The 27505-nt window shown below is 34.1% G+C and overlaps 1 protein-coding gene across 10 annotated transcripts in view; it reads right to left on the reverse strand.

Annotated features, from left to right (window-relative positions):
- Window positions 1–27505, reverse strand: part of Fadd (fas-associated death domain protein) — a 185742-nt gene that overhangs the window by 152114 nt on the left and 6123 nt on the right. For all 10 annotated transcript variants that reach the window (XM_081760278.1, XM_081760273.1, XM_081760280.1 and 7 more), the window contains exon 2: window positions 16596–16685. In XM_081760278.1, the coding sequence (XP_081616404.1) occupies window positions 16596–16685 (90 nt within the window). The remainder of the gene's footprint in view (window positions 1–16595; window positions 16686–27505) is intronic.

The following is a 27505-nucleotide window of genomic DNA, read 5'->3' on the forward strand; positions in this document are numbered from 1 at the left end:
GAGGACAGGGTTCAAGGTCATTCACACTTCTATTGAAGGGACAGATACTTCCAGGTTATTGAGAAGGAGGAGAGATGCATACCAACCACCTTCTACTAGATTCTCTAGAGCGAGAGGGGATCCAGCGGAGGTGGTATCAACAAATAATGCTTTCTCTTTCCCACGGTCGCTTCTGGATAAGATAGCGGATAAACAAAAACCAGTTGGAATTGCATTGTTCTGTTTGTAATCTGTCGAACACTGACATTTTCCATTGTAAATACTTCGAATTATCCAAACAGGAGATTCAAAAGTTCGATTAATCCACGAATTTTTACCATTGTTTTTAATACAGTTTTCAAGGGGAATAGACTTTAGTTCGAAATATCCAATAATTCGAATTATCCAAGTTCGAATTAAAAAGAGTCCGCTGTATATACATTTCCTATACTTCTGTTTTTATCTCACCTCATTTATCTGTATATTTTCTAAACTAAATAGTTTAATTCGTTTGTGGTATTTGTTGCCTAACCTCGTCATGGACTGATTTTTCGCTTGTTCACTATTCTTGTACTTCTGATCTAATGATCTAATTTTTGTTATTATATAAGAAAGCTAGAAAATGAAGGAATCAGACGACTGTTAATAATGCCGGGGTGGTATCTAATTCATAGGTCCAGGCCGCTTCCTTCCTTCCCTTTCCCCGGATAGTGTGCTCCCTCAAACGTGACGGGTTAAATGGCCTTAAATGCCGAGAACCCAGAAATCTATAAATCCTAAATCCTAATCGAGTTGAGGGAAAGATGTTAATACAGGGTGTCTAAGACATTGAGTTTAGGAACTGCAGTATGCCGTATTTCTGGTATCACTTTTTTATATTAACATTCCAATATAAAAATCAAAACTTAACACACTTTTTTTCGTCCCATTGTAAGCATTTAATCTGCATTAAAGAAAGTGGAGAAAGGGAAAAAAGAACGATTTCAAAGTGAAAAATATTGTTAAGTGTACATATATTGGTCATTTAGCCACTAGAAATGTGTTTGACATTCACACTTATTGCATAGCCACAGTAGAAGGCCTGTTTAAATTTTTTAATGGAATAGGCTCACTATGTATGTAATGCAGTCAATCATATCTAGTCTGGTCTACTTACCTTTGGCTTGAAAAGTTATCAAATAAAAAGCACACTTAACTTTGGTTGAAACTTAAATTTACAAAATTTAATTGTTAATTTGGTTTTTAGAATTTTGAAATCCCAGTATTTCTAGTATGTAAAACAAAATCCAGTATAATTCAAGGACTTCCACTACAGTAGACACCTTGTGATATCTTGATTGGAACTTAGTACTCAGCGCCTAACATAATGACTTTTTAATTTAACTCGCGCCCAAACGGCGGGGCCCAAACGTCCGCGCCCAAACGTCACGTACCGTTTCTGGGATAGTGTCATGAGTGCATACTATAAACGTAAAGTATCATATGAAGTTGCGGCCCTCGCCACATAAAAATATATGAAGTTGCGGCCCTCGCCACATAAAAATTTCTATCATGCGGCCCCTTAGTTTAAAGAACTTGGCTGTCACTGCTCTACAGAATGTCTTGCCCATCCATTGCACATTGCTGAAATTATATTTTCGGATGGCATATAAGTAACTTCCCTTATGCTGATATAGACCCCCACTCCAGTCTCTAGAAATCGAAATAAAGAGAGTTGAAATACAGCTATTCCACGATATTACACGGCACTAACTCTGAAACTGTGCAGTTTTCCCCACAAATCATATGAACTTTATTTCTTATTTCTATGTGAGGAATCACCGCTTTCAGTGTATCGATATAGTTCAAATGACACAGAGAAGTAAAAAATAAATTAATTAATTAATTAAAATAAAATCTAGAAGGTACCAATACCGTTTTCAAGTCGAGAGATAAGGCTACCCACACGCGTTCCAGTGCCTCTTGAGTGATATGCTGCACGTCTCTACGAATAGCTGCATTCAATTGGACTAAGTCCGTCAATACTACGGAAACACAATGTACATGCTCATATAAAGCTTGATTGAAAACTAATGCACCCATGGCTGTAACTTGTTTATTTATAGACCAATTTTGAAAATCCTCTTCGTACCTGATAGCTGTATTTGTCCTCTATGTAATATCTTTGTTTCCAGGTGTCGCTGGTGTGCTGGTACCTAAAGAACATGGCGACCACTATGGAGATTAGGTTGAAGAAGAAAACCGTTATTGAGTTCTTGACAACTGTTTACGGCGACGCTCTATTAATGTCAGTAGGTGAGATGGTGGGCCAGGCAGTTGGAAAAAGCAAATCCAGCTACCTCTATCAACACTGTAGTGGACGATCCCTCAGCATCTGATGGGCAGTATCGAAATCGTGTCGACGAAATGATCTGCAGTAACTGTCGAAATCAAACAGCAACAGATCGCCACAAAACTCAATATTTCCCACGAAAGGATGCACTTTCCCATAACCGAGGTGCTGGAGTATCAACAAGGTGTGTGTCTGTTCGGTCCTGTGTATGCTGACGCAAGAACACAAAATGCAAAGGAATTAAATTCGCTAGGATCTGCTGACCCGGTACGAACGTGAGGGTATGGCTTTCCTTCAGCGCATTCTCACGAGGGATAAATGATTTTGACCCACAGAACAAGAGACAATCGTTGGAGTACTGCCATAGCACATCTCCACGTCCTAAAAAGTTCAAGGTGGTCGAATCTGCGCGAAAAGTCACGATCACCATTTTCGAAATTTAGAAGGTGTCGTGTTCATTGACTGCTTGAAACTAGGGACCACGATAAACTCTTAACGAAACTTTCAGAAGTTCCGTTTACGGAAGGGTTTGGACCCTACTCTGCAGCATGACAACGCCCACCCACACGCACGAGTAATGAAATACAAGACTTGCAGCGTCTGCAGTTTAAGGAGGTTCTTCCGTATCCACCGTACAGCCCTGACCTTGCACTTTTTAACTTTTCCCGCAGACGAAAAGGTACAGTCCGCAGAAAAAAAACCCGCAACATGAGCATGTAAGTTTATTGTGAAACTATGCCTAACAGCCCAGGGAATCAACATAACGTGTAAGTGGCACGAATCACGCCAGGAGAAACCACGGCGTTCTACCCTGCACACTTATTTTGGAGCAAAAGACTTCGTCGTTTCACAATAAACTTACATGCTCATGTTGCAAGTTTTTTGCTGCGGGCTATACCACAAGGGACTTCATTTTCGTCTAACGAAGAGGTGAAAGCTGTCATAAAATCCTCGTGTCAACAGCAACAAGCGAAATTCTTCTCTGACGGGTTTGCCCCGCATTGGTGCAAGTGTGTGGAAAGGGATTGATACCGTGTCGAAAAGTGAATAGCGCTTTACGTCAAGAGTAAATGTAGTTATCCGGTACAGAACTAAATTTGAAAATCGGTTAACAGATCTTAGCCTTGGAGATATTTTCAATCAACCCTAATATGTAAGGTTATTATGATGATGATTCAGGTATAACTGACGAAAACACAGGCTTTATCAACTCAATTTTAATTTCTACACCACTGATTTTTTTATTAATTCTGGCTTTCTAGAACACAGTTCTCTCCCCTTTTCTTTCAAGTAGTTCCCCAAACTGTCCTCAAGTTCCGAAGGGTGCCAACACCATTTCGTGAATACGATCGATCACCCACATTTCCTCTGACCAAACCCAACACTGCTTGACTTCGTTGTTCTCACGAGTAGCGATATTCCAGTGTAATAGGGGCCTTTGCAATTTTACAAATTCTTTAAGGGACATTGCTTAAAGAATTACATTACCGATTAATCTCATGTACTGTAAAAGCAATTTAAAGTAGGATGTCCTCCTTTAACCGTGTATGTGCTTCTTTATAACGAATGAACTCTACATGGGTTACTGTAACACTGCCTGTTAATAATTTATTTATTTATTTATTTTTATTTTTTATTTATTTTTATTTATTATTTTTTTTTTTTAATGTTTTGCCGGACTAATTTATACCAATAATTCACTCAACAATTCTACAAGTATTTCATGTATGTTTCTTACCGCGCTATGTTGTGAATTAGGTTATTACTGTTTAATGGTAATATTTTATGTTCTACGCTCTATATATTTAACATGTCATGGAAATAGGTGTACCGAAATGACCAACTTATATACTCATTCCGAAATTTCTTTGTACTGCGAATTACAAAATTAGCATTGCCTTGATTTTAAAAACAATATAAATCTTAGCACACAAGGAAGAACACATTTATATATATTTCACTGTTCAATTTACGGACAAAAAGTGATCAGAAGTTGTTTTAATATATAAAATATTGGATTGTTTTGATACGAGAATGAATTGGTTACAAGAAAGTTGACGTTTTATCGAAATTCAAACATAATTTATGTATCCTCTCATCGTAATTATTTGGGTAAATTCTACTTTGAGTGAATTTTGAAATTATATCTTTCTACATCAAAATCTTTTGTCATTGAATTCCTCGATGTTGTTCTATTGCTTTGTTATCGATTTATAGAGTAATGTAGTGTACTTTATTAATTTCGAACGATTTATTTGTATCTTAATCATGACATGTCTTGTTATAAGTATGCACACGACATACGGATTAGGATTAGGAATTAGATATGTCGGTTTCGGCATCAACGACTATGTTAGCACGTCATGTATGAGGGATGACGTCCCTCGGCGATTACAGCTCCATTGGAAAAAGGAAGAAAGGAATGGTAAAAAAAAAAAAGAAAAAGAAAAACCCAGGAAAACCACACTCAACGTGACTGGCGTGAAAAAGGCTTTCATACTTTTTCGACCGAGTGTTTACTTGTAACTAACTGAAGCGTATAGAAAGCATTCTTATTATGTTTGTGCTAATACGCACTATGTACTAAAGATTCAGTTGAACTGGTATTTTCTTCTGAGATCTCTTGATAAATATGTATTTAAATCAAATTCTGAAACTATGTGTGTACTGAGAAACACGATTGACGAAAGTAATTATAATCATGTTAAGGTTATCATTTCAATCACCGCTTTGAAGTACATTTTGGGTTTTATTGTTGTTTTTTTTATGTAGACTTTACCCCTCCCCCCTAAAAAGAAAAACTTGCTACTTTTGGCTAAGAAACATTCTAACAACCCTGATACATGTACAGAGTGTTAATGTACATGGTTGTCGATTAAAAATGATTTCACACCGAAAACCACCACAACAGTCCATGCGACAAAATGTCGGAAATTGCTTCCTATTCATGTTACGGGTGTGTGAAAATAGGGAAGAAGTAACTTAATCCGGAACAGGCGCAAAACAAATGCGCATAGGACGGTGATGTCAGGCAGTATGTATTTAAAAAAAAAAAAAAAAAGTGTAGTATCCAAAGGTTTGTTTCTAGGTTAATTTTTTGGGATGACTGTCTCACCTTGTATATATACAGGGTGTTAATATAAATGGTTGCCAACACTTTGGGAGGTAATTCCTCGCTAAAAACCAACGACAAAAGTTCATGTGACACAATATCTGACACGGCTTTCTGCCCAACTTAAGGGCGTGCGAATGTAGGGAAAAAGGAACTTTGATCCCGAATAGGTGCGAAACAAATGTGCACAGGACGGAAGTGTCAGATGGCATGTAAAGTAGTTTCCAAAAGTGCAAATCCCATATGAGATGAACGAACGCGCAAGTGATTACCACAAATTAAGTGAATGCAATTTGTGTCCTATCGGGAATCCCTTGTCCACTGTCTGGCGCAGTACTAGTTAACAAATTGTTACTAAATTGTGAAGTGATAAACAAGTTTAATAATATTGGGCCTTACGCAGAGTCGTTTTGACACACGATTAGCGTCATACTAAAGACCTGACTACTGCAGGAAACATATGTTAGTCGAACTCTTTAGTATGGCATTAATCACGTGTCAGAACGTCTCTGCGTAAGTCCCATTAAGTTTACAAAAACGTATGTATTTTAAAATCAACTGGCAGATCGGATTCGAACCTACGTTCACATTTAATTTAGCATTTTCCAACAGTTTTGAGGGAGGTGCAAATAATATTAGAAAGACTTCAATACTGATGTAAAGCAACCGTATACGCTGCTGCCAATGGTTTTATATTTTTAAAGATTTCAAATATTTTAGGCGATCTATAATTTTATATAATTTACTGTGCATCACAATAAAATATTTTTTTTCACACAATTTAAACAGATGGATGTACATAAGATGAAATAAGTGTGAATTTTAAGATAAGGGTCAGACGAACTTATATGTATAATTTTCGAATTTCTTCATCCCATACATTATATTTAACTTAGCATTGAGAGTACTCAAAGCCATGAAATATTCAAATTCATCACCTACTCTTAAGAAGAACATACAAGAAGCATAACATAAGACGAACATGATGAAACAAACACACAAAAACATACATACATACATACATACATACATACATACATACATACATACATACATACATACATACATACATACATACATACATACATACATACATACATACATACATACATACATACATACATACATACATACATACATACATACATACATACATACATACATACATACATACATACATACATACATACATACATACATACATACATACATACATACATACATACATACATACATACATACATACATACATACATACATACATACATACATACATACATACATACATACATACATACATACATACATACATACATACATACATACATACATACATACATACATACATACATACATACATACATACATACATACATACATACATACATACATACATACATACATACATACATACATACATACATACATACATACATACATACATACATACATACATACATACATACATACATACATACATACATACATACATACATACATACATACATACATACATACATACATACATACATACATACATACATACATACATACATACATACATACATACATACATACATACATACATACATACATACATACATACATACATACATACATACATACATACATACATACATACATACATACATACATACATACATACATACATACATACATACATACATACATACATACATACATACATACATACATACATACATACATACATACATACATACATACATACATACATACATACATACATACATACATACATACATACATACATACATACATACATACATACATACATACATACATACATACATACATACATACATACATACATACATACATACATACATACATACATACATACATACATACATACATACATACATACATACATACATACATACATACATACATACATACATACATACATACATACATACATACATACATACATACATACATACATACATACATACATACATACATACATACATACATACATACATACATACATACATACATACATACATACATACATACATACATACATACATACATACATACATACATACATACATACATACATACATACATACATACATACATACATACATACATACATACATACATACATACATACATACATACATACATACATACATACATACATACATACATACATACATACATACATACATACATACATACATACATACATACATACATACATACATACATACATACATACATACATACATACATACATACATACATACATACATACATACATACATACATACATACATACATACATACATACATACATACATACATACATACATACATACATACATACATACATACATACATACATACATACATACATACATACATACATACATACATACATACATACATACATACATACATACATACATACATACATACATACATACATACATACATACATACATACATACATACATACATACATACATACATACATACATACATACATACATACATACATACATACATACATACATACATACATACATACATACATACATACATACATACATACATACATACATACATACATACATACATACATACATACATACATACATACATACATACATACATATATATATATATATATATATATATGTGCGGGTGGACAAGAGATGGCGCAACGAACGGAGCTTCCCACAGTTCCGTGTATCCACACATGTGTTGCAAACCCCTGTCATCGCGTATCGTTCGTAGTATAGGGCAGTGGATTAAAGTGTCAACAACACCAGTTTGTAGTTAAGTGAACATGGCGCAATTTGTGCCTGATAAAGTGTTTTTGCGGGGTGTCCTGCTGCATTACTTTAACATGCAGAAAAGTGCGACTGAAAGTCATCGTATTTTGGTGGAAGTGTATGGTGACCATGCTCTAGCTGAGCGAACGTGTCAGACGTGGTTTGCACGGTTTAGAAGTGGTGATTTCGGCTTGGCAGACCAAGAGCGAGCTGGACAGCCAAAAAAATTTCAAGACGAAGAATTGACAGCATTGCTCGAGCAGGATTCGTGTCAAACGCAGGAACAACTTGCAGCAGCATTAGGCGTTGATCAAACAACAGTCTCCAAACGCTTGAAAGCCATGGGAATGATTCAAAAGATGTCACATTGGGTTCCACATGAATTGAAAGACAGAGACGTTGAAAGACGAAAAACCATTTGCGAACTGCTGCTTCAACGACAGAGCAGAAAGGGGTTTCTGCATCGAATTATTACGGGTGATGAGAAGTGGATCCATTACGAGAACCCTAAACGAAAAAAGGCCTGGGTGAAACCAGGTGAACCAGGTCCATCACAACCAAAACGAGATATTCACTGTGCAAAGGTTATGCTGTGCATATGGTGGGATATGAAAGGTGTGGTTTACTATGAGCTGCTGCAACCGGGTGAAACTATGAATGGAGAACGTTATCGACGACAATTAATGCGTTTGAAGGAAGCTCTGGCCAGAACACGACCAGAATGGGAGAACAGACATGATAAACTTATTGTTCAACATGATAACGCTCGCCCACATGTCGCAAAACCGGTCAAAACCTATTTAGAAAATGTCGGATGGGAAGTTTTACCCCACCCGCCGTATTCACCAGACGTTGCTCCTTCGGACTACTACTTGTTCGATTGCATGAACAACGATTTGATTGGACAGCGGTTTACTTCTTCAGAAGATATCGAAACATGGGTCTCTGACTGGATCGCTTCCAAGGATGAGGACTTCTTTCGCCACGGAATCCGTACATTGCCTGACAGATGGGCGAAAGTGGTGGCTAGCGATGGACAATATTTTTCTTAAGGTATTTATGTATTTTGTGTTTGTACTACAGCTTCAATGTGTGCGTACCAACCGCAAGAATTAATTCCTAGACCAAATACATACATACATACATACATACATACATACATACATACATACATACACACACATACACACACATACATACATACATACATACATACATACATACACATACACACACATACATACATACATACATACACATACACACATACATACATAAATACATACATACACATACATACATACATACATACATACACATACACACACATACATACATACACACATACATACATAAATACACATACATACATAAACATACACATACATACATACATACATACACATACACACACACACATACAAACATACATACATACATACATACATACATACACACACATACACACACATACATACATACATACATACATGCATACATACATACATACACATACATACATACACATACACACACATACATACATACATACATACATACATACACATACATACATACATACATACATACATACATACACATACATACATACATACATACATACATACACACACATACACACACATACATACATACATACATACATACACACACACATACATACATACATACATACATACACATACATACATACATACATACATACATACATACATACATACATACACATACATACACATACATACATACATACATACATACATACATACACATACATACATACATACATACATACATACACATACATACATACACATACATACATACATACATACATACATACACATACATACATAAATACATACATACACACACATACACACACATACATACATACATACATACATACATACATACATACATACACATACATACATACATACATACATACATACATACATACACATACACACACATACATACATACACACATACATACATACATACATACATAAATACACATACATACATACATACATAAACATACACACACATACATACATACATACACATACATACATACATACACATACATACATACATACACACACATACATACATACATACATACATACACATACACACACACACATACATACATACATACATACATACACACACATACATACATACATACACACATACATACACATACATACATACACATACACACACATACATACATACATACATACATACATACATACATACATACACATACATACATACATACATACATACATACACACACATATACATACATACATACATACATACATACATACATACATACATACATACACACACACATACATACATACATACATACATACATACACATACATACATACATACATACATACATACATACACATACATACATACATACATACATACATACATACATACATACATACATACATACACATACATACATACATACATACATACATACATACATACATACATACATACATACATACATACATACATACACCCCCCCACACACACACACAAAGTTGAGCGGAGCGTTACTATTACGAGGGAAAACTAAAAGACTATTATGATTGAAGAACGAATAGACACAGAAGGGTTCTCAATTTCACCTTGAGAGCTTAAGCATCCACAACCACCCACTATGCTTTAGAAAGAAGAAAAACTGAAGTGAGATAAAGCTGACTGTTTCACATGTGACAGCAAGTACTGAAGCTTTCAGAGGAATAATGAGTAACAAATTTCTGCCTTTTTTTTTTTTAATAGAAAATTTCCAATGCAAAACATATATCATACGAAAAAGTCACTTCACCTCCCAGAAAAGTAACTTTTCGTGACAAATTTGACAAAAAGTAACTTTTAGTGACGAACCTGAAAAAAAGTAACTTTTAGTTATATATATATATATATATAAAAAGTGACTCGCTATGAGCCCTGTTAGTTAAATAATACGTGAAACAGTAACAGCTAAAGTTGCCAGAAGAAAACTACAAAACAGTAACAAACTCTCAATTTGGTAGTGACTGGAACAAAATCATTTCCGTAGTAACGGTGTAGGCCTACATGAAGTGGAAGCAGCTTGAGCTGAAAGTGTAAACCTACACAGAGGTAGGAACCAGAATACACAATGAGGACTGGATACGGTATTTCAATGGAGACTACGAATTTTGATGATCTACTGTTTCATGTTAACTAACCTCCTCTCCCAGTAGAACCTTCCAACACTTTTTGTACTATTTATGCTGTTTTGGTTAGCAAAGTCTATGGTTATACTTCAGAGGTGATAGTTTTCTATTTTTATACAAAGGGGGTATGGAAAATAGTTACAAATACAGCGCTGTCGTATTTGTAAGAGGAAATTGCTGTACCTGTTTTTAATATGTTGTGTCTATCTTAGTAGTTAGTTACAAAATTGTTATTAAATTGTGAAGTGATTAACAAGTTTAATAATATTCCCCCTTATGCACAGTCGTTTTGACGTATGATTAGCGTTATACTAATTGCCTGACTAATGCAAGAAACATATGTTAGTCGAACCCTTTAGTATGGCACCAATCATGCATCAGAACGACTCTGTATAAGGCCCATTAAGTTTATGGAAAAGAAAAAAATCTTTAAATCAATATTACAAGGGCAGAAAAAAAGAGTGAGGTTTACAGTTATTATAAGATGAACATATCCTGGAATCTCTTAAAGTTAGAGTCATTAAATTTGGTATTTAGGCTTTTATTTAAAACGGTTAGACACGTGCTTCAGTGTTCGTTTATATCTAACCTAGAAAAGAAAGCGCAAAAACGGGGTGGCGATTACAATTATTATAATATATTACGTTAGGTATAATTATTATACCTAAGAATATCTTAAGCTTAGACATGGAATTTAGTATTCAGAGTTTTCATTTCAAATAATTAGACACGTAGTTATTCGTTTTTTGATAACCTACCTCGAATGAAAAAAAAAAAAAAAAAAAAAAAGTGACGACTGTAATTATTAAAATGTCAATAACTCGAAATTCCTTAAGTTTAGAGACATAAAAATCGGTGTTTAGGCTTTTTTTATAGCTTTTTCATAATTTAGCAAGAAGGGAAGAAAAGTGGTGGGGGCTGCAATTCCTATATTAAGATGTCAATATTACAAGATCTCTTAAAACTGATTCTGTGATATAGACATCTTACATATGGAGTTGAGATGAGTTGGGATTGGTAGCTGGAACGGGTTCTTATGTCACTCCTCGAAAATCTGGAAATTCTGGAAGGTCGAGATTGTTTGGGCCACACATATAGTGACCAGTTGGTACATGTAGGTTTCAAGTATATTATTGTCAAGTGTAATGAACTTCCATCGACAGTAAGGAAATTATAAGGAGAAATATGATGATTACTTTGTTCATATGGAATATATGGTAAAATATCTTGATAGAAAAAAAAAAAAAGTGATATTGAACTATGTCAGTGAAAACCAAGAATGTGTTAATTAATTTCAAGTGCTTGTACTACAAACTGGTGCAAGTGTTTTTAAAAATGATTAAAAAGTTATAAAGTTACAAGCTAAAATAAGTTATAAACGCACCGGCTTATTTCGAGGTTAAAACCCCATGTAGAATACATGGAGTACTTTAAATCAAAGTTTAAAAGCAGCGTGAAAGTGGTGAAAAATAGTTATGTGCAAAGGGTTACTCAGTGCTCATCCTACAGAAAAGTAAATCAGATTTAATGTTGTCCAAGAAACAACAAAGAAAGTTATAAGCTTTGAAAGTCTGTTCATTTCATCACAAGAAACACATTGAGCGAAATTAGTTGTAAAATTTATATGGCGTGGCCACATAGCAGTAGCCCGACCGGGTAATATCAGAGAGGAGCAAATAATTATGTATAATCCCTGACTGGCTGATACCAGTGTGCCTACCCGATGCGCAGTTGTGTATCTGGATTTCTACCTGTTCAGTTATGGTAAACAAGTCTTGCCAAGTCTAGTGTTTCCGCACAGCACCGAATTGTGACAACAAAAAAATATATGTGGACAGGGACAATTAAGTACACACACTCCCAGATATCACGGAACAAAACCACCTGCGAAACGCTATTCAGAGCCTGGTGTAAAAATGGTGTCTAACCGGGTCTTTGGTGAATGTATGCGGAAACCAGATGTTATCTGAACACCGTAGATCGTCTGTGATATTCAGCAGCAGATCACACAAAGCATGCAACCCGGAAATTATCCCAGCAGGTCAATGTAAAGCAATCAGACACAGATAAACGGGTTAATACTGTAATTAGTTACTGATTACTAATGTCCGGATTTGTATGTAATTACATATTTTTTTCCTTCATATGTAGGTTCATCAAATCCTTAAATGTTTGTGATTCACACCTGTAGCGTGCTTCAACTCAAGTTTCATATTACATATTTTTATATATTTTGACCAATATTACATATTTCTATGGTTTCTACATATTTTCTTTACACAAAACTGTCTTAAAATTTTGCGTTTACTGAAATTTTAATTTAAAATAATAATAATAAACTCTTCAGCTGTGCAGGGCTTGCATCTAGATTCAATTTTATCATGTCTATCTTTTCGTTTCTTTACCGAAAGAGATTTTTTTTTTTTTTTTTTGTCAAACTATGTTTCGCAGAATTTTCGCCGATAACAAAAGAAATATACGAAGAAACAAGTAAAAATCCTCCCTCCGGGGTACATTAGCAGCGCCCTTTATTCTCAACTCTGGAGGAAGACAGATCACATGCTTGACAGGCGACTGGCCAGGAAATTCCTAAAATGAAGTCTACTTGATTGTTATCAGAGGTCGGACGGGAAAAAAGATGAAAGCAAATCCTGCAATTCAAGTTAAAACTTTATGCTAGTGTGCTTCCAGTAATTTACTGCAAGAGTTCGTTCCAAGAAGCTGGCGACAATGGCAATATCATAGCAGGTAACCTAAGCTTTCAAAGAACTTTGCTTGTTCAACTGAATGTGATGTGGAGAGATCATTCTCTGCATACAAGAATATTTTATCCGATCGCCGACAAAGTTAAAGGGGAGTTCTGAAGGATCAATGCGTCAAATGAATTGTGTGGTGTTGTCGGCTTCTTTGCCTGTCATTTATATCACTGCACCGCACTAGCCACTGGAACTGACATAGTCATTGAAGCACTAGCAACTGTTACTTGAACACACACATACTGAATAAATCACTGGAACAGTTAACTGTCATCTTTGTTATGTTTTTATGGATACGATCCAGGAGGATTACTGATTGTGTATGAAATGTATGAATTTATTTATTAACGTAGTGTTATAAGCAGAAAATATTAGTGCTTACTTTATTTTCAATTATATTTTTTCAATTATATTTATATCCAATATCCCTAGCCGAACTGGAAGTGAATTATACAGAAAGGATGAAGGAAGGGTAAACTGTGTATCTCGTCTCAAATAAAACAGATGAGTCTGGAACACCCCCATAGTTACTATACGACAAGCGGAATTTTTATACACATCTACAATAGTTCCATGTGATGCTGGTGTATCGGTAAAAGTTACAAGAAACGTGCAACAACGAGACTCTATAAGCCCCTTTTTAATGTTGTAGTGGATATTGTGATACGAAAATCGTGTAATCAACAAACAGGTTATAGTTTAGAGAATGTTAAAATCCTGATACTGGCCTACGCCCAAGATGTATTCTTAACAGCGAACTCCGAAAAAGATCTGAATACAGTTTTTAATATGTTCAGCAACATGATAGATGAACTGTCGACTGCGAAGTGTATGTCATTTGGGGTTAAAAAGAATGGTAGGGCCTCGGCAGTAGACTATTGTAAATTGTCTATTAATGGGCAATAAACAAGAACTAAGTATAAAGTTACTGAGAATAACTATCATACTGAAGAAACAGCAAATATAGTAAAAGGTATTCGATAAAATTTGAACTCAAAGAAAACAACTGTCGTACTACGAACATATATTTTGCCAAAATTCTACTATGTATGGATGTCAAGCTTTAATGCACTTATTTTTTTATTTTATTTTATTTATTTTTTTTATCATCAGTACCTGAATTAATAAGAGGATATCTCAAAAATAACTCAATCTACACAGGTCAATACATTGTGTATTCTATGGTAAGTTTATATACCTTAAGAGTTCAGGAATATGATTATTTTCTAAAAGATTTGATAAATATCAAATCTGAGTAATATAGAAGATAATTAAAAAACAAAAGGAAAAGCTGAAAGACAATCGGCTGAAACCTGGAAGACCGAAGAGTATATATTTTTTTTTTCTTCTTTAATTGACTCAGTAGCAAACGGTTCTTTTGTATGATGATAATTTGTTACCTGATAACAGATACATTAACACTTTACAGGTGCGTACTTATGGAGTATGCACAGCATTAGCTGTGCAAGAGCTCAGCCAGGAATTAACGTTATTTATATATGTACGCAAAATTTAGAAACCACTGCCCACATAGTAAGCAAATATACTTTCCATGCAAATATAAATGTACACATATAATCAGATTGTTAATATCACTAATCCAATTGATAATGACATAAAGGTTTTCTGTCACGTCATCATTTGATTAGTACTTGGCTCGGGCGGGCTTTTATCGTTGCTTTCATTAACTTGAGTGTTCTAAAGGGGAAGGAGGATTAATATACACACTTCAAAAATACAATATCTCATGAGTCTCCTGTCTGAGGAGATTAAACGTGGCATACAAATTCCTCATAAAACATCTACGATTACCTACTTTATCATTTTCGAAAATTCCGTCTGTACAGGACTGAAGGAGCAATTTCTGCAATATCTTAATTTCTCATTTTGTATTTATGAAATTACAAAAGCAAGGAAATGTTTCAAACGTTAAAATTGATTTTCGAACATATCATTTTACTTTGAATTTCATATTTTAAGGGATGAGAGGTAATTTTTTCGCAGAGAATAATTCCATAAACGTATTCTTCCCATGCGAAGAACTCATTTCAGCTAGTATATATTTATCCCTGAAGATAAGTTCTGGTTGCCTAGCCTACTAGATGGAATTACTAAGCCAGTGCCGCAAGGATTGGGTATTAATTTCTTTCCCTATATTTTTCGTACGTATGTGTAAACTGAAAACTAAAAATTAATTAAAAGCGGAGAGAGAGGCTTAAAATTATAGTAGAACAAGGAGCACACATAAATAAGAAATAGTCTAAAGCATTGGTACACAAATATTCACTTAGATATGTCATTATAAAACCATGTGTAAACAAAATACATTACCTCTTTCTGGTAACAACTGAATATGCTCTCTTCGTGGCTCCGAATATTGGGACTGAGATTCAACATCTAATGGAACTCGATGTCTATGCTCTGAAAATAATAATAACGAAAATATATTCATACAATATGTTTAATATTTAGTTAAGAATAGTGCACATGCAAAAGTTTCATGTTAGCGTAAAAACTCTTAGACTTAGAGCAACATTGGTATCAGGTTTAAGGAACAAGTAAGATATTTTAAAAATCACGATTCTGTTTTAGGTCTTCCCAGACATCAAGAGATGTCCCACCATAGTATTAAGCAGGATAAAACCATTAAAGAAATTATATTACATACTGAAAGAAACGAGTCTGACTTGTATTATTAAAAAAATAAAAGGAAAAGAAAAGAAACGAAACGCAAGCTAGATTCGGATCAAAGTAACAATAACAAGACTGGAGATTGTACTATCAACAGCTTCACTCAAACATTTAAATTTCACCAAGATTCAACTTACTTTATAATAGTTTTAGTTTTTATTATTCTGGACATTTCTTTTATTTTAGTGAAGTAGATCTATTGAGATAATGTGCGGATACAGTGGAGGACTATTCTAATTTCTTTATTCATATAATACAATAATGTATTGCTTCTGAGTACCTCCTAGACCACGGGACAACTCCAGCAATGAGTGCCCCAGGTAGCTCGCTGACAAGGGAACATTAGCATTGCCCAATCAAACAATGTGAAATCGATAGAGGAGTGAAGAAAAGTGAGAAATCCAAAGTTTTACGGGCCGACACCCAAAAACACAGGAGATACAGAGGAAAGAAGAATCTAGAATCATGTGAAGATAGCAATGCAAAAGATACACTGACACAGAAAGAACTTCAAAATGATTAAAGTAATCAAAATGGTATTTACATAACAGTATAGTAAGCAAACATTGTACCCACAGACATGCTCAATAACATCATATGTAATGCAGTGTTGCCAACTGAGCACAAAATGAAGTTTTGTTAAATGGCACGGAACACAAATTATAGCATGTAAAAAATCTAATTATGATTAGAACCATACCTGTGATGTCATGATGTACCGTGTTGCCAACATTTGAAGATAGGCCTATATGAATTCCTACATGAATTTCGGATGTAGAAGAGTACATTACCAATACACTGCGGAGCGCTTTATCAACAGCAACACTGAAAAATTGACTACCAATAATATGTGAGGTGACACAATATTACGTGGATCAGAAACGTGAGCCTGCTAATCAATTGTCAATCCAAGAGCATGCATCATTTCAGTTTTGTGTGTTGTGTTTGATACTATTCTGATTTTCCACTTGGGCAAACCTGTTTCGACACTGTGCTTCATCCCTTATTTTCGTGCTGCAGTGATTATATTATTGTTTGTGGTCTCATATTTTGGTTTTAACTAATTAGAATCGTGTACTGTGTGTTCTCTTCTACATCCGATATTCATATAGAAATTCATATAGGTCTATCTTCAAACGTTGGCAACACTGTACATCACGACTTCACAGATATGGTTCTACTCCTAATTAGATTTTCTAGATGTTATAATTTGTGTTCCGTGCCATTTAACAAACATTCATTTTGTGTTCAGTTGGCAACACTGCATTACATATGATGTTACTGAGCATATCTTTGGGTACAATGTTTGCTTACTATACTGTTGTGTAAATATTTTGACTACATTAATCATTTTGAAGTTCTTTCTGTGTCAGTGTATCTTTTGCATTGCTATCTTCACATGATTCTAGATCCTTCTTTCCTCTGTATCTCCTGTTTCTGCGTGTCGGTCCGTAAAACTCTATATTTCTCACTTTTTTAACTCCCCTATCGATTGCACATTGTTTGATTTGGCAACGTTACTATCAATATAAGATGTTTCCTTGTGAATGTAATCAAGGTGTTATAGCCAATAAGAGTCTGCCTGCAGACGACGCGCAAATAAAAACTGTAATATTTGAGGTACTCTCGAATAATGCAATAACAACAGCTCCGTTATACGAGTTATTGCATAAAGGAAAAAGATGGAAGTGGGAACAGAAACATCAAAGTTCGTTTAAATCATTAAAGGATTTAATGTTACACTACCCACAGTTTGATAAACCGTTTTATTCAGAAAGTGAGGCTGTATTAACCGAACTGGCTTGTGCATGTTACCAGATCATCAGCGATGAAAAGCGTGTTCTGGATAAAGTTTTCCGTACATTAACGGAGTGAGGAACGCGGTGGCTCAGTGGTAGAGCATTCACCTCTGGTGTGGGGGTCCTTGGTTCGATCCCAGCTAGCGATAAGCACCGTGTGCGCGGGTTTTCTCGGGGCTTTCCCGTTTTCTCCCACTTTCTGCATTTCACAATTTCCTTCATTTTCATTTCCTTTAGCCTAGCCGGCATAACCGTGGGATGTAAAGCTAAAGATTTTATTTCGTTTTTTCATTAACAAAGAGCAAACCCAATTATGCTATAAATGAAGTGGAACGTTTATCGATCGTATGTGCGATGCGTGTGATCAAAGGTTTATATTCGCAGTGATCATAAAGGGTTGATACAGTTAAAGGACATGCGTAATTGGAATGTTAGATTAACGTGATGGGCGCTCGAATTATAGCAATATAACTATGAAATAGAATTCATTTGTGGAAAATCCAATGTCAGTCAGTGAAATTGTTCACAAAGCGCTCGAAGTTTTAGTTAACTGAGTTGATGAAAAACAATATTTTATTTCTTTTTATTCAATATTTTTATAGCTGCACGCTATTGATGATAAAATAATGCTATGAATACTGAAATAATTATATAAACACGTTGCAACAGGACGCTAAATTAAAATAATCATATACTTCTCACAGCGCAATAACATCATAATGATGCATCAGGTCGTTGTTGGTGAGATTGTTTATATATTTTGAACAGTCGGATATCCGTTTTGCATGTGTGAGAAGAGTAAAACAGAATTTTATTCCAGTATTCACCCAATGAGAAGAGAGAGAATGAAGAAGAGTTCCACACGGATTTTCTACTCGAGTATGATACTACATGAACAATTTGTGTGGGAACTATGAGATGGTAAAATGAATGAAATGACAAACAGCGAGTTCCAATTATTCATCGATATTAATATTTTTAACAGTATATTATATTTTGAACTCGAACTAAGATATTACCAATGAATAATTGTATTATCCTTAATACCAGTATTAACAATCCATATATTTTTGTGTTTCCAGAAATTTATACAGTGTATTTTTATTTTACAAGTATTCAAGATGAAGATTTGTTTTTGATTATTATTGGTGTTTATTTCAGCACTGTGTTAAACAGTTATCTTCAGTTAAAATGTTATCTTAGCGTATTCAGTGATTTTATTTTGTTATACCTATTAACTCTTGACTGCAGAAGTGAACTAGACCAGTGATGAAGGGTTATCAAAGATCATTTTTTAATTAGTGTCCCTACGTATATAGTGTGTTATATTGAATATTTGTGTTTCATATCGGGGGCACGATGGCTCAGTGGTACAGCGTTAACCTCTGATGTGTGGGGTCCTTGGTTCAATCCCTAGCCAAGTCTGGAGAACATTGTGTTCGTAGGTTATCTCGGGGTTCTCCAGTTTCCCCTTATATTCTGATTTCAAACATTCTTCCATCATCATTCACTTGCCTTGATCATCTGTCTCCCTTAACCTAAAAGGCATCATCGTGGGACGCTAAATTGAAAGATTTCGTTTTCTTTCATGTTTCATATTTGATCTCTTGAGTTTTAAATGAAAACATCACACCTAAACTTTGTCATTCCCCTATTGAGAGTCGTTTCATAGTAGCTTCATCTTTCATTAATTTGAACATTACCTTTAGTTTAGTGAGGTGGACTTATTGGGACAATGTGCATTGAACGGTGGACTTTTCTCATACCTTTATTCATACAGTAATGCATTGGCTTTGGTTACCTCTAAGACCATTTGAAAGTTCTACCAGTAAATGTCCCAACCAGCTCGCTAAGTATAGTCGAGCTGTAATAGTCAATAATAAGAACATGCTTGTACACGACGCGTAAATAAAAACTATAGTGCTGCCAAAATGTCTTCAGCCGTGGCAAAAATACGAACTAAAGTTCACGCCCTCGACACATCCCCGCGTTGAGCCAATAAGGGTTCAGTTGTTGCTAAGCGAGAGAGCGAATGACGAAAGGGAATGAAATTTCTTCAGCCGATTGCAGCGCTTCGAATGGAAGACTAGGTGTCAAGTCAATGTGGTATATTTGAGGCAGTGCAAATTTTTAATGAAAATGCTCTGGGTCCGAGATTTGATGCAGCACGCTCGTCGCTATGCATGAATTGCAGCCTGTAATGTGCAGCCGAACTTAGGCGCGTATATTGCCATGACAGTATATCTTTATAATGGTGATACATTTGTTTTTCTGTGCCTCATATCCTATAGTAAGTATGTTATGGTTAGATTACTGCGGATGGCAAAAGAAACTAATGTAATAACTAAACTCGGGAACTGAATTTGATACCCGTTTATTATTTGTGTATTGACAGTTTTATTAATGGCAACTTAAATGTATATAAAGCTACTTGCATACAAATTCTGTGTAAATTGTGATCTGATTTAAACAAAACGAACTTTCTGTTTTAACTTTATTATTAAAAAATGTATAATAAAATTAAATCATACATATATAATCCACCTATACTAAATTTTATATTACATTACTTATAATAAAATCAAATTAATAAAATTATTATTCTCAATATAACTCCTAATATTATAATTTATTACAATTATTGTATACATTTGTATACAAATAGCTTTATATATACATTCAAGTTGCCGTCAACACACATGCTAAATGGGTTTCAAGCTCAATTCCCGAGCTTAGTTATCACATTAGTTTCTTTTGTAACTCACAGGAATCATAATAATGTATAATATATAAAGCAGTTATATTAAGTAGTTTGTGCAGGTATAATTTGTCCGAGTTTATAGTTCTTACGCACGATTTTCCCACGGTGATAATATATGTTTCTGCATAGTTTGCATATTATTTTTCATCTTAAACTTGGGGATCGAATTAATATTCGATCCTTGGAATATCCATTAGTTCAAAAATCACTTCAACTTATTAATTCAAATTGTGGGTAAGTCCACAGACGTGATAGTGAGTAAACTGATCGTAGGATTACAGAGTGATAAAATATACATGGCTTATACTCTGTGAAATGATAAGTTTGATAAAACCACAAGAAAGAAAAATTAGTTTCTTTTTAAACTTGCATTTTTTTTCTTTTAAATTTGTTTTTGATCCTCATATTTCGCTCACTTTTCTCCTGTAAGCTTCTATGGAGGACACTGCCTTATGAAGGTCAAATCGAGTAGGAATTTACATGTTGCTTGTTTGTTCACTTTCTCACATATATTTCAATGGAGACAATTTCTCACAATTCAGTTCAAAACTCTTACATACTCCAACAATCAATTATGGAAACGTACTAACAGATAATAAGAAAAATAACGATTTTTTACTCTCGACTGAGATTAAATTCCGGCCCTCTACTCCTAGTAATGTAGGATCCATACGTAGAGTTTTCACAAATAGAAAAACGTCAGCTGTCTTCAGGAATATATTTTAGATTCCAGTAGATTTTATTTGTTTTACTTTTTGCCTTGAAGGGTAATAAAGAAATGCAAAATAATCTTCAAGATCACAGAATGAACCAGTTTTATATTGAGCTTCGTTTGTTTTGCAACCTGATTTTTTAAGTTAAAAAATAGGACGCCAAAATGTTCTTGTAGGTTTAACAGTTAGTATTGATGAAATTGATGTTAGTACCAACTCTATTTTTAAAAAACCAATGTAATTTCATCAAATAACAGGCACTGAAGAATTTACAACAGGGAGTGACGCTGAAATTTATCAACCCTTCGAGTAGTTATTGGAGTAATAAATTTAGTTATTTTTTGTTAACGAAGTATAATTGAGTGCCTTTTTGTTTTCTAAGAACTGAAAATTTCCCACTAAGTGAATCCACGAACCAATGTAAAAATTTATTAACAGTCGCGTACTGATGATGATAACAACCAATCGTCGAAACTCATACGATTGAATTAATAAAACAGGTGCTTAAGTTAAGTTCAAGGTTAGTATTGAATGGTTTTAATTGAAATTCACAACTATCTTAACATCCAATACATTGAAATTATCATTGAGAAACTATAACTAAAATAAATACATAAATAAAAGTGGCCACAAAAACAGCAAAGAGTACATGAATAACCAAATTTACAAAACGCCTAATTATCTCTTTGCGTGACATATTTCCGGAATGTTATATATCATATGGAAATACTGTATCTCCCTAACGACATAATATTATTAGATAGTACGAGAAAGATTTTGTTAATATTACTGTTAGTTATAAAACGCCGGAAATTGAATTTCCACGCTAAAACTGGAATTGAAAACCTTGTTTGTTGGGTCACATATATTGTCTAAATCTCTCTCGTCGTAAAACACACTTGCGAAGAAAGCTAAAGATCACATAAAATATAACTGGCATACTATGTAAAATCTAATTTGTCTCAAATTCCATCTTGTTTCTTTTACTCAAGCCTCCAACAACCCAACACTCATACGACGATCGAATATTCAAGAAATTTAACAGAAAAGCTTAATCGAAAATTAGCAAGAGCGAAGATTTCATTCTTCTGCAGGACTAATATAAAAACGATGAAATTATTGGAAGACAGTTAAGCAAAAATCATCTTAATAATAGACTGACAGAAAAAGAAGAATAGAAAAAAAAGATAAAGTTATAATCGGTAAAGGACAGTAATATTCTTATACTCAAGAGTTTTTATTTAAAAAAAAAACATTGTTTTATTTGCAAATTATTAAAATTTTAGAGTCATTTAAGAAAGATGCAATGCACAAGTGAAATTGAATCACGTGTTAAGACAGTTACATTACGAAAAAAAAAAAAAAAAAAAAAACTTTAACTGTCGACATGGAGGCCTCAGTTTTATGTAGCAGTAACCAAGGTGGCTTTATAATTTTTGCCAAAGCTGGTTTTACGTGTTTTCAAGAACCTTGCGATTTGGAAACTGCAGAGCGTAAGGAAGTATCACGAACTTCATGCATCATTTAGCCAGTGTAAAGAACAAAAATTGCGTTTAAAATGTTTTTACAATTCATAAAACATATGAGCTCTTCTGTGTTAAATTGTTTGTTGAAAGAAATGTGTTTACTACGCACAAGCACAGCTGATTATAAAGCATAATAAGTTTCGTCACTTTCCGGCACGAAAACCTGAATATTTTCAGCTTGACCTGAATATGGCAAGTAAGTAGCTCCAAGTCAGGGTTTATCAACCTGGGGGTCGCAAGAAGCTTTCATGGGGGTCACGAAGCTAAGCGGAAGAGATAAATATAATTAGAACCCAATGCAGGAAAATATTTTTAAATATTATTTTGAATTTTGTTCTGACAGGCATATTTTCATTTTTATGCATACTGTTAACAAAAAAAAAAAAAAAAAAAAAAAAAAGGTCTACTAAACATTTTCAACAGGTGCAGAGTTGTTTAAAAATCAATTTAAATGAACGAGGTACGATATGAAACTAATCAGAACTGCATATTGAAATACCAGAAAAATACAAATGTAACCAAACATGATTATTGAAATAAATTTAAAATTGAAAGCTTATGAGATACCTGAGAATGGTATGATTTCACTAGTGCGAGAATATCCGGTCGAATCTTCGTGACGCACATTATCGAGTCATTTAAAATACTCAATAACTTTTTAACAACTGTGTAAGTTTTTTAAACCAAAATTTGAAATCACTTTATTTTTTATTATATTACTCAAAATTAAGAGAGTTATAAAGTTTTAAAATTTTCAAACGGCCTCCACTTCGAAATAGTATGACAGAAAGGATTCGATATTTGTAATATGAATGAACTGGTTAAATTTCAGGGTTTGCCCAAGTGGATCCAGCCCGAAAACACCAGGCGGGTTTTTTCGGATTGGACCCACCTGAAAACACTCACATGGACTTTTGAGCTTTCTGTTAGTACCGTATATTATTGGGAGAACTAAGGTGATCACATTGAAAGCGAGTTTTGTCAGATTTTGGACTTTCCTTGGTCGAATTAGATGCTTTCACGTTAAAGTATACAATAATGTTAAACATAAGAGAAGACCATTATAAAGTTCTCAATGTACTGAATGAATGAATGAATGAATAAATGAATAATAATAATAATAATAATAATAATAATAATAATAATAATAATAATAATAATAATAATAATAATAATAATAATAATAATAACTTACCTTAGCGTGAGATAATTATAGAACAAAGTAGTGTATGGATTATGCTTATAGCTTATTTGAAGTAAAATATGCAATTTTATATTTTAGAAAATACTTTCCATGAACAGTGCTCAACCACTCGGAGACGTCAAGGGAGTTTTCTCTCATATGTTTGACGGGTTTAATGTGCCGGCACTACCAGTAAATATGTAAATACATTAGTAAAACTATTAATATTATTTCTTACCTTTGATGGTAAGACAATTCTTCAGTAAAATTTGATTTTCCAACAACAACAGTTTAGTTCAGTCATTTATTGCTACTCTTCAAATAAGAATAGCTAAAAATTCTTGTCAAATTTAAGAAGCTTAATGCTCGGAGTTCGGAAGACTACGTAACGCTACTACTTCAAGTGTTGAATTCAAACTTTCTGTACTAGGGGACGTTTCGATGTACAGTAAAGAAAGCTGCATTTTCAGGGAAAAAAACCCGTCGTGAAGGATGTGCTCGAGAAATTCCTGCAATTGAACACACAAAATATCGGAAGTTAATACTTCAACAATAAAACTATTTATTTTACGCTGGAAGATATTTAATTTCATTTTAAGACATTTTGAAACATTTACTTTATAAAATGAGTTAAATCTTTGTTTTAAAATATTTGGTATTTGTATTTGGTGAACGTTACTGAGCTCCTGGGATGACTCGATCTACATTCATTTGTTTGTCTGCCTGTACCACACACACTACAGGGTACAACTTTCGGTCTTTTAAGTGGAAATTTTCAGAGTAGAAGCACGACACACTAAATTAGCTGTATATATTTTGGCGGCATACCAACGTAAAATTTCAAAATAGCGAGTATCCATGCTACAAAGCACAATTTTCTGTCTTCTAAGTTGAAATTTTGAGGGTAGACGCACGAGATATTCTAAATTTACCATATAGATTTTCTCGGCAATCCAATGTAAAATTTCAAAATGGCGGTGAGTTTTCTCAAAACAGCAGTGAACAGAAAATTGTTGCAAGTTGTGACAATGACAATCTTGAAATATATATCATATTATAACACTTTTATCCCAAAGACATTTAAATATTTCGAAAAAAAAAAAAAAAACAATTAAATCCGAAAATACCCGAAAAACCCCATATGAGCCCAGGTGGATTGGGGTTTCTCAAAATAACCCGTTTTTTTTTTTTTTCAAACCCTGCCAAATTTGGTTTTAATCCATTCGCTTTTAGGGAAGTTACTGTATCCACTATATACAAGAAATGGATTCTACTATTATAGAAATAGATAGACATCGTGAGATCTCCGCAATAGGTATATTAAAAATCCCACACAAGCTTATTACAAACCAGAAATTATAAGGAGTAGCTGGCAAGAGGATGTGATAAAATGGGGATCGTGATAGGAATTAGGTTGAGAACCATTGCTCTAAGTCATTTGCGAGGACATTTTCTTCTGAAATAACCGAATTTATACTTTAAATCCTATACAAGACACAGGACTTGACAGTAAACACCAAGTTGCACTATACTGCAACTGATCCAAACCATTTTAATGAGCTTGCCTACAAATGAACTCTTAATAGTACGTTATCGTCATTAATTCGGTGACAAAAGATAAAATTATTAAAATCATAAGCAGAAACATTCGCGTCTCTACCAATTACAGGTTACTACTAGGCGATTTCTATCATTTAAGCTGTAGTCTTGTTTACCAGGATGAATCACTCACTCATATGAAGCTCGAACCACTTTATAAATACATCTTGCACTTTTAGTGCAAAGGTTCAAAGTTCGATGCTAGAACTTCAAACTGCTATTCTTGGTGAATCGAAATCGGTTACTCTTAGTCAAGATCATAGGAATCTCCTTCCTAAGAGAGAAAGCACAGAAGGGATAGGCAGATTTGAGTGTTACCAGAATGTAAAACAGACTGATTGGTCCGCCATTAACTTCACTGTGCATTTTACCACGTTTCACGACCCACTTACGTTTTGTAGGCTAAACGAGTTAGATACATGTAAGTTAGGATACTAAAAGAAGTGGTGGTGAAAAATATTCATGTCCCAGGCAAGTTGAGACTCAAATATGAGATAAGATCTTATGTCCAAAGCTTGCATTCCCTCTGCTGGAGATTGGATTTGGAACTATCCGTGGGAATTGAATTGTTTTAGTCTGTTACTTGGTCACAAAACGGCAAGACGACGACTCGAATTCACGGGCCTTACAGCCATCCTAGGCTTTAAGTTTATATATATATATATATATATATATATATATGTGCAAATTATTAGACTAAATGTCGATTCTTCAGGATTTTCGATGAATTTTTGTTTTTTCTCCATTCGTATTGTGTACAGTTGATATTTTTTAAACCTAAAGTATGTTCTGGGCTTTATATATAACTTGTCAATAGAAAATAATGACCCTTTTTTATTCCTTACTGTCAACAGTGGTAAGAAACTGGCAACAATGGTAAACAACTGCATCATTGTATACTTATATTAGCACATGTTGGCCCTTTTTTTATACGTCGTATTAAATTTGCTTTCAATGTTATTATGTGTT

This window comes from Thermobia domestica, chromosome 5 (genome assembly GCF_964235325.1).
Source record: "Thermobia domestica chromosome 5, izTheDome1.hap1.1, whole genome shotgun sequence".
Classification (NCBI taxonomy): Eukaryota; Metazoa; Arthropoda; class Insecta; order Zygentoma; family Lepismatidae; genus Thermobia; species Thermobia domestica.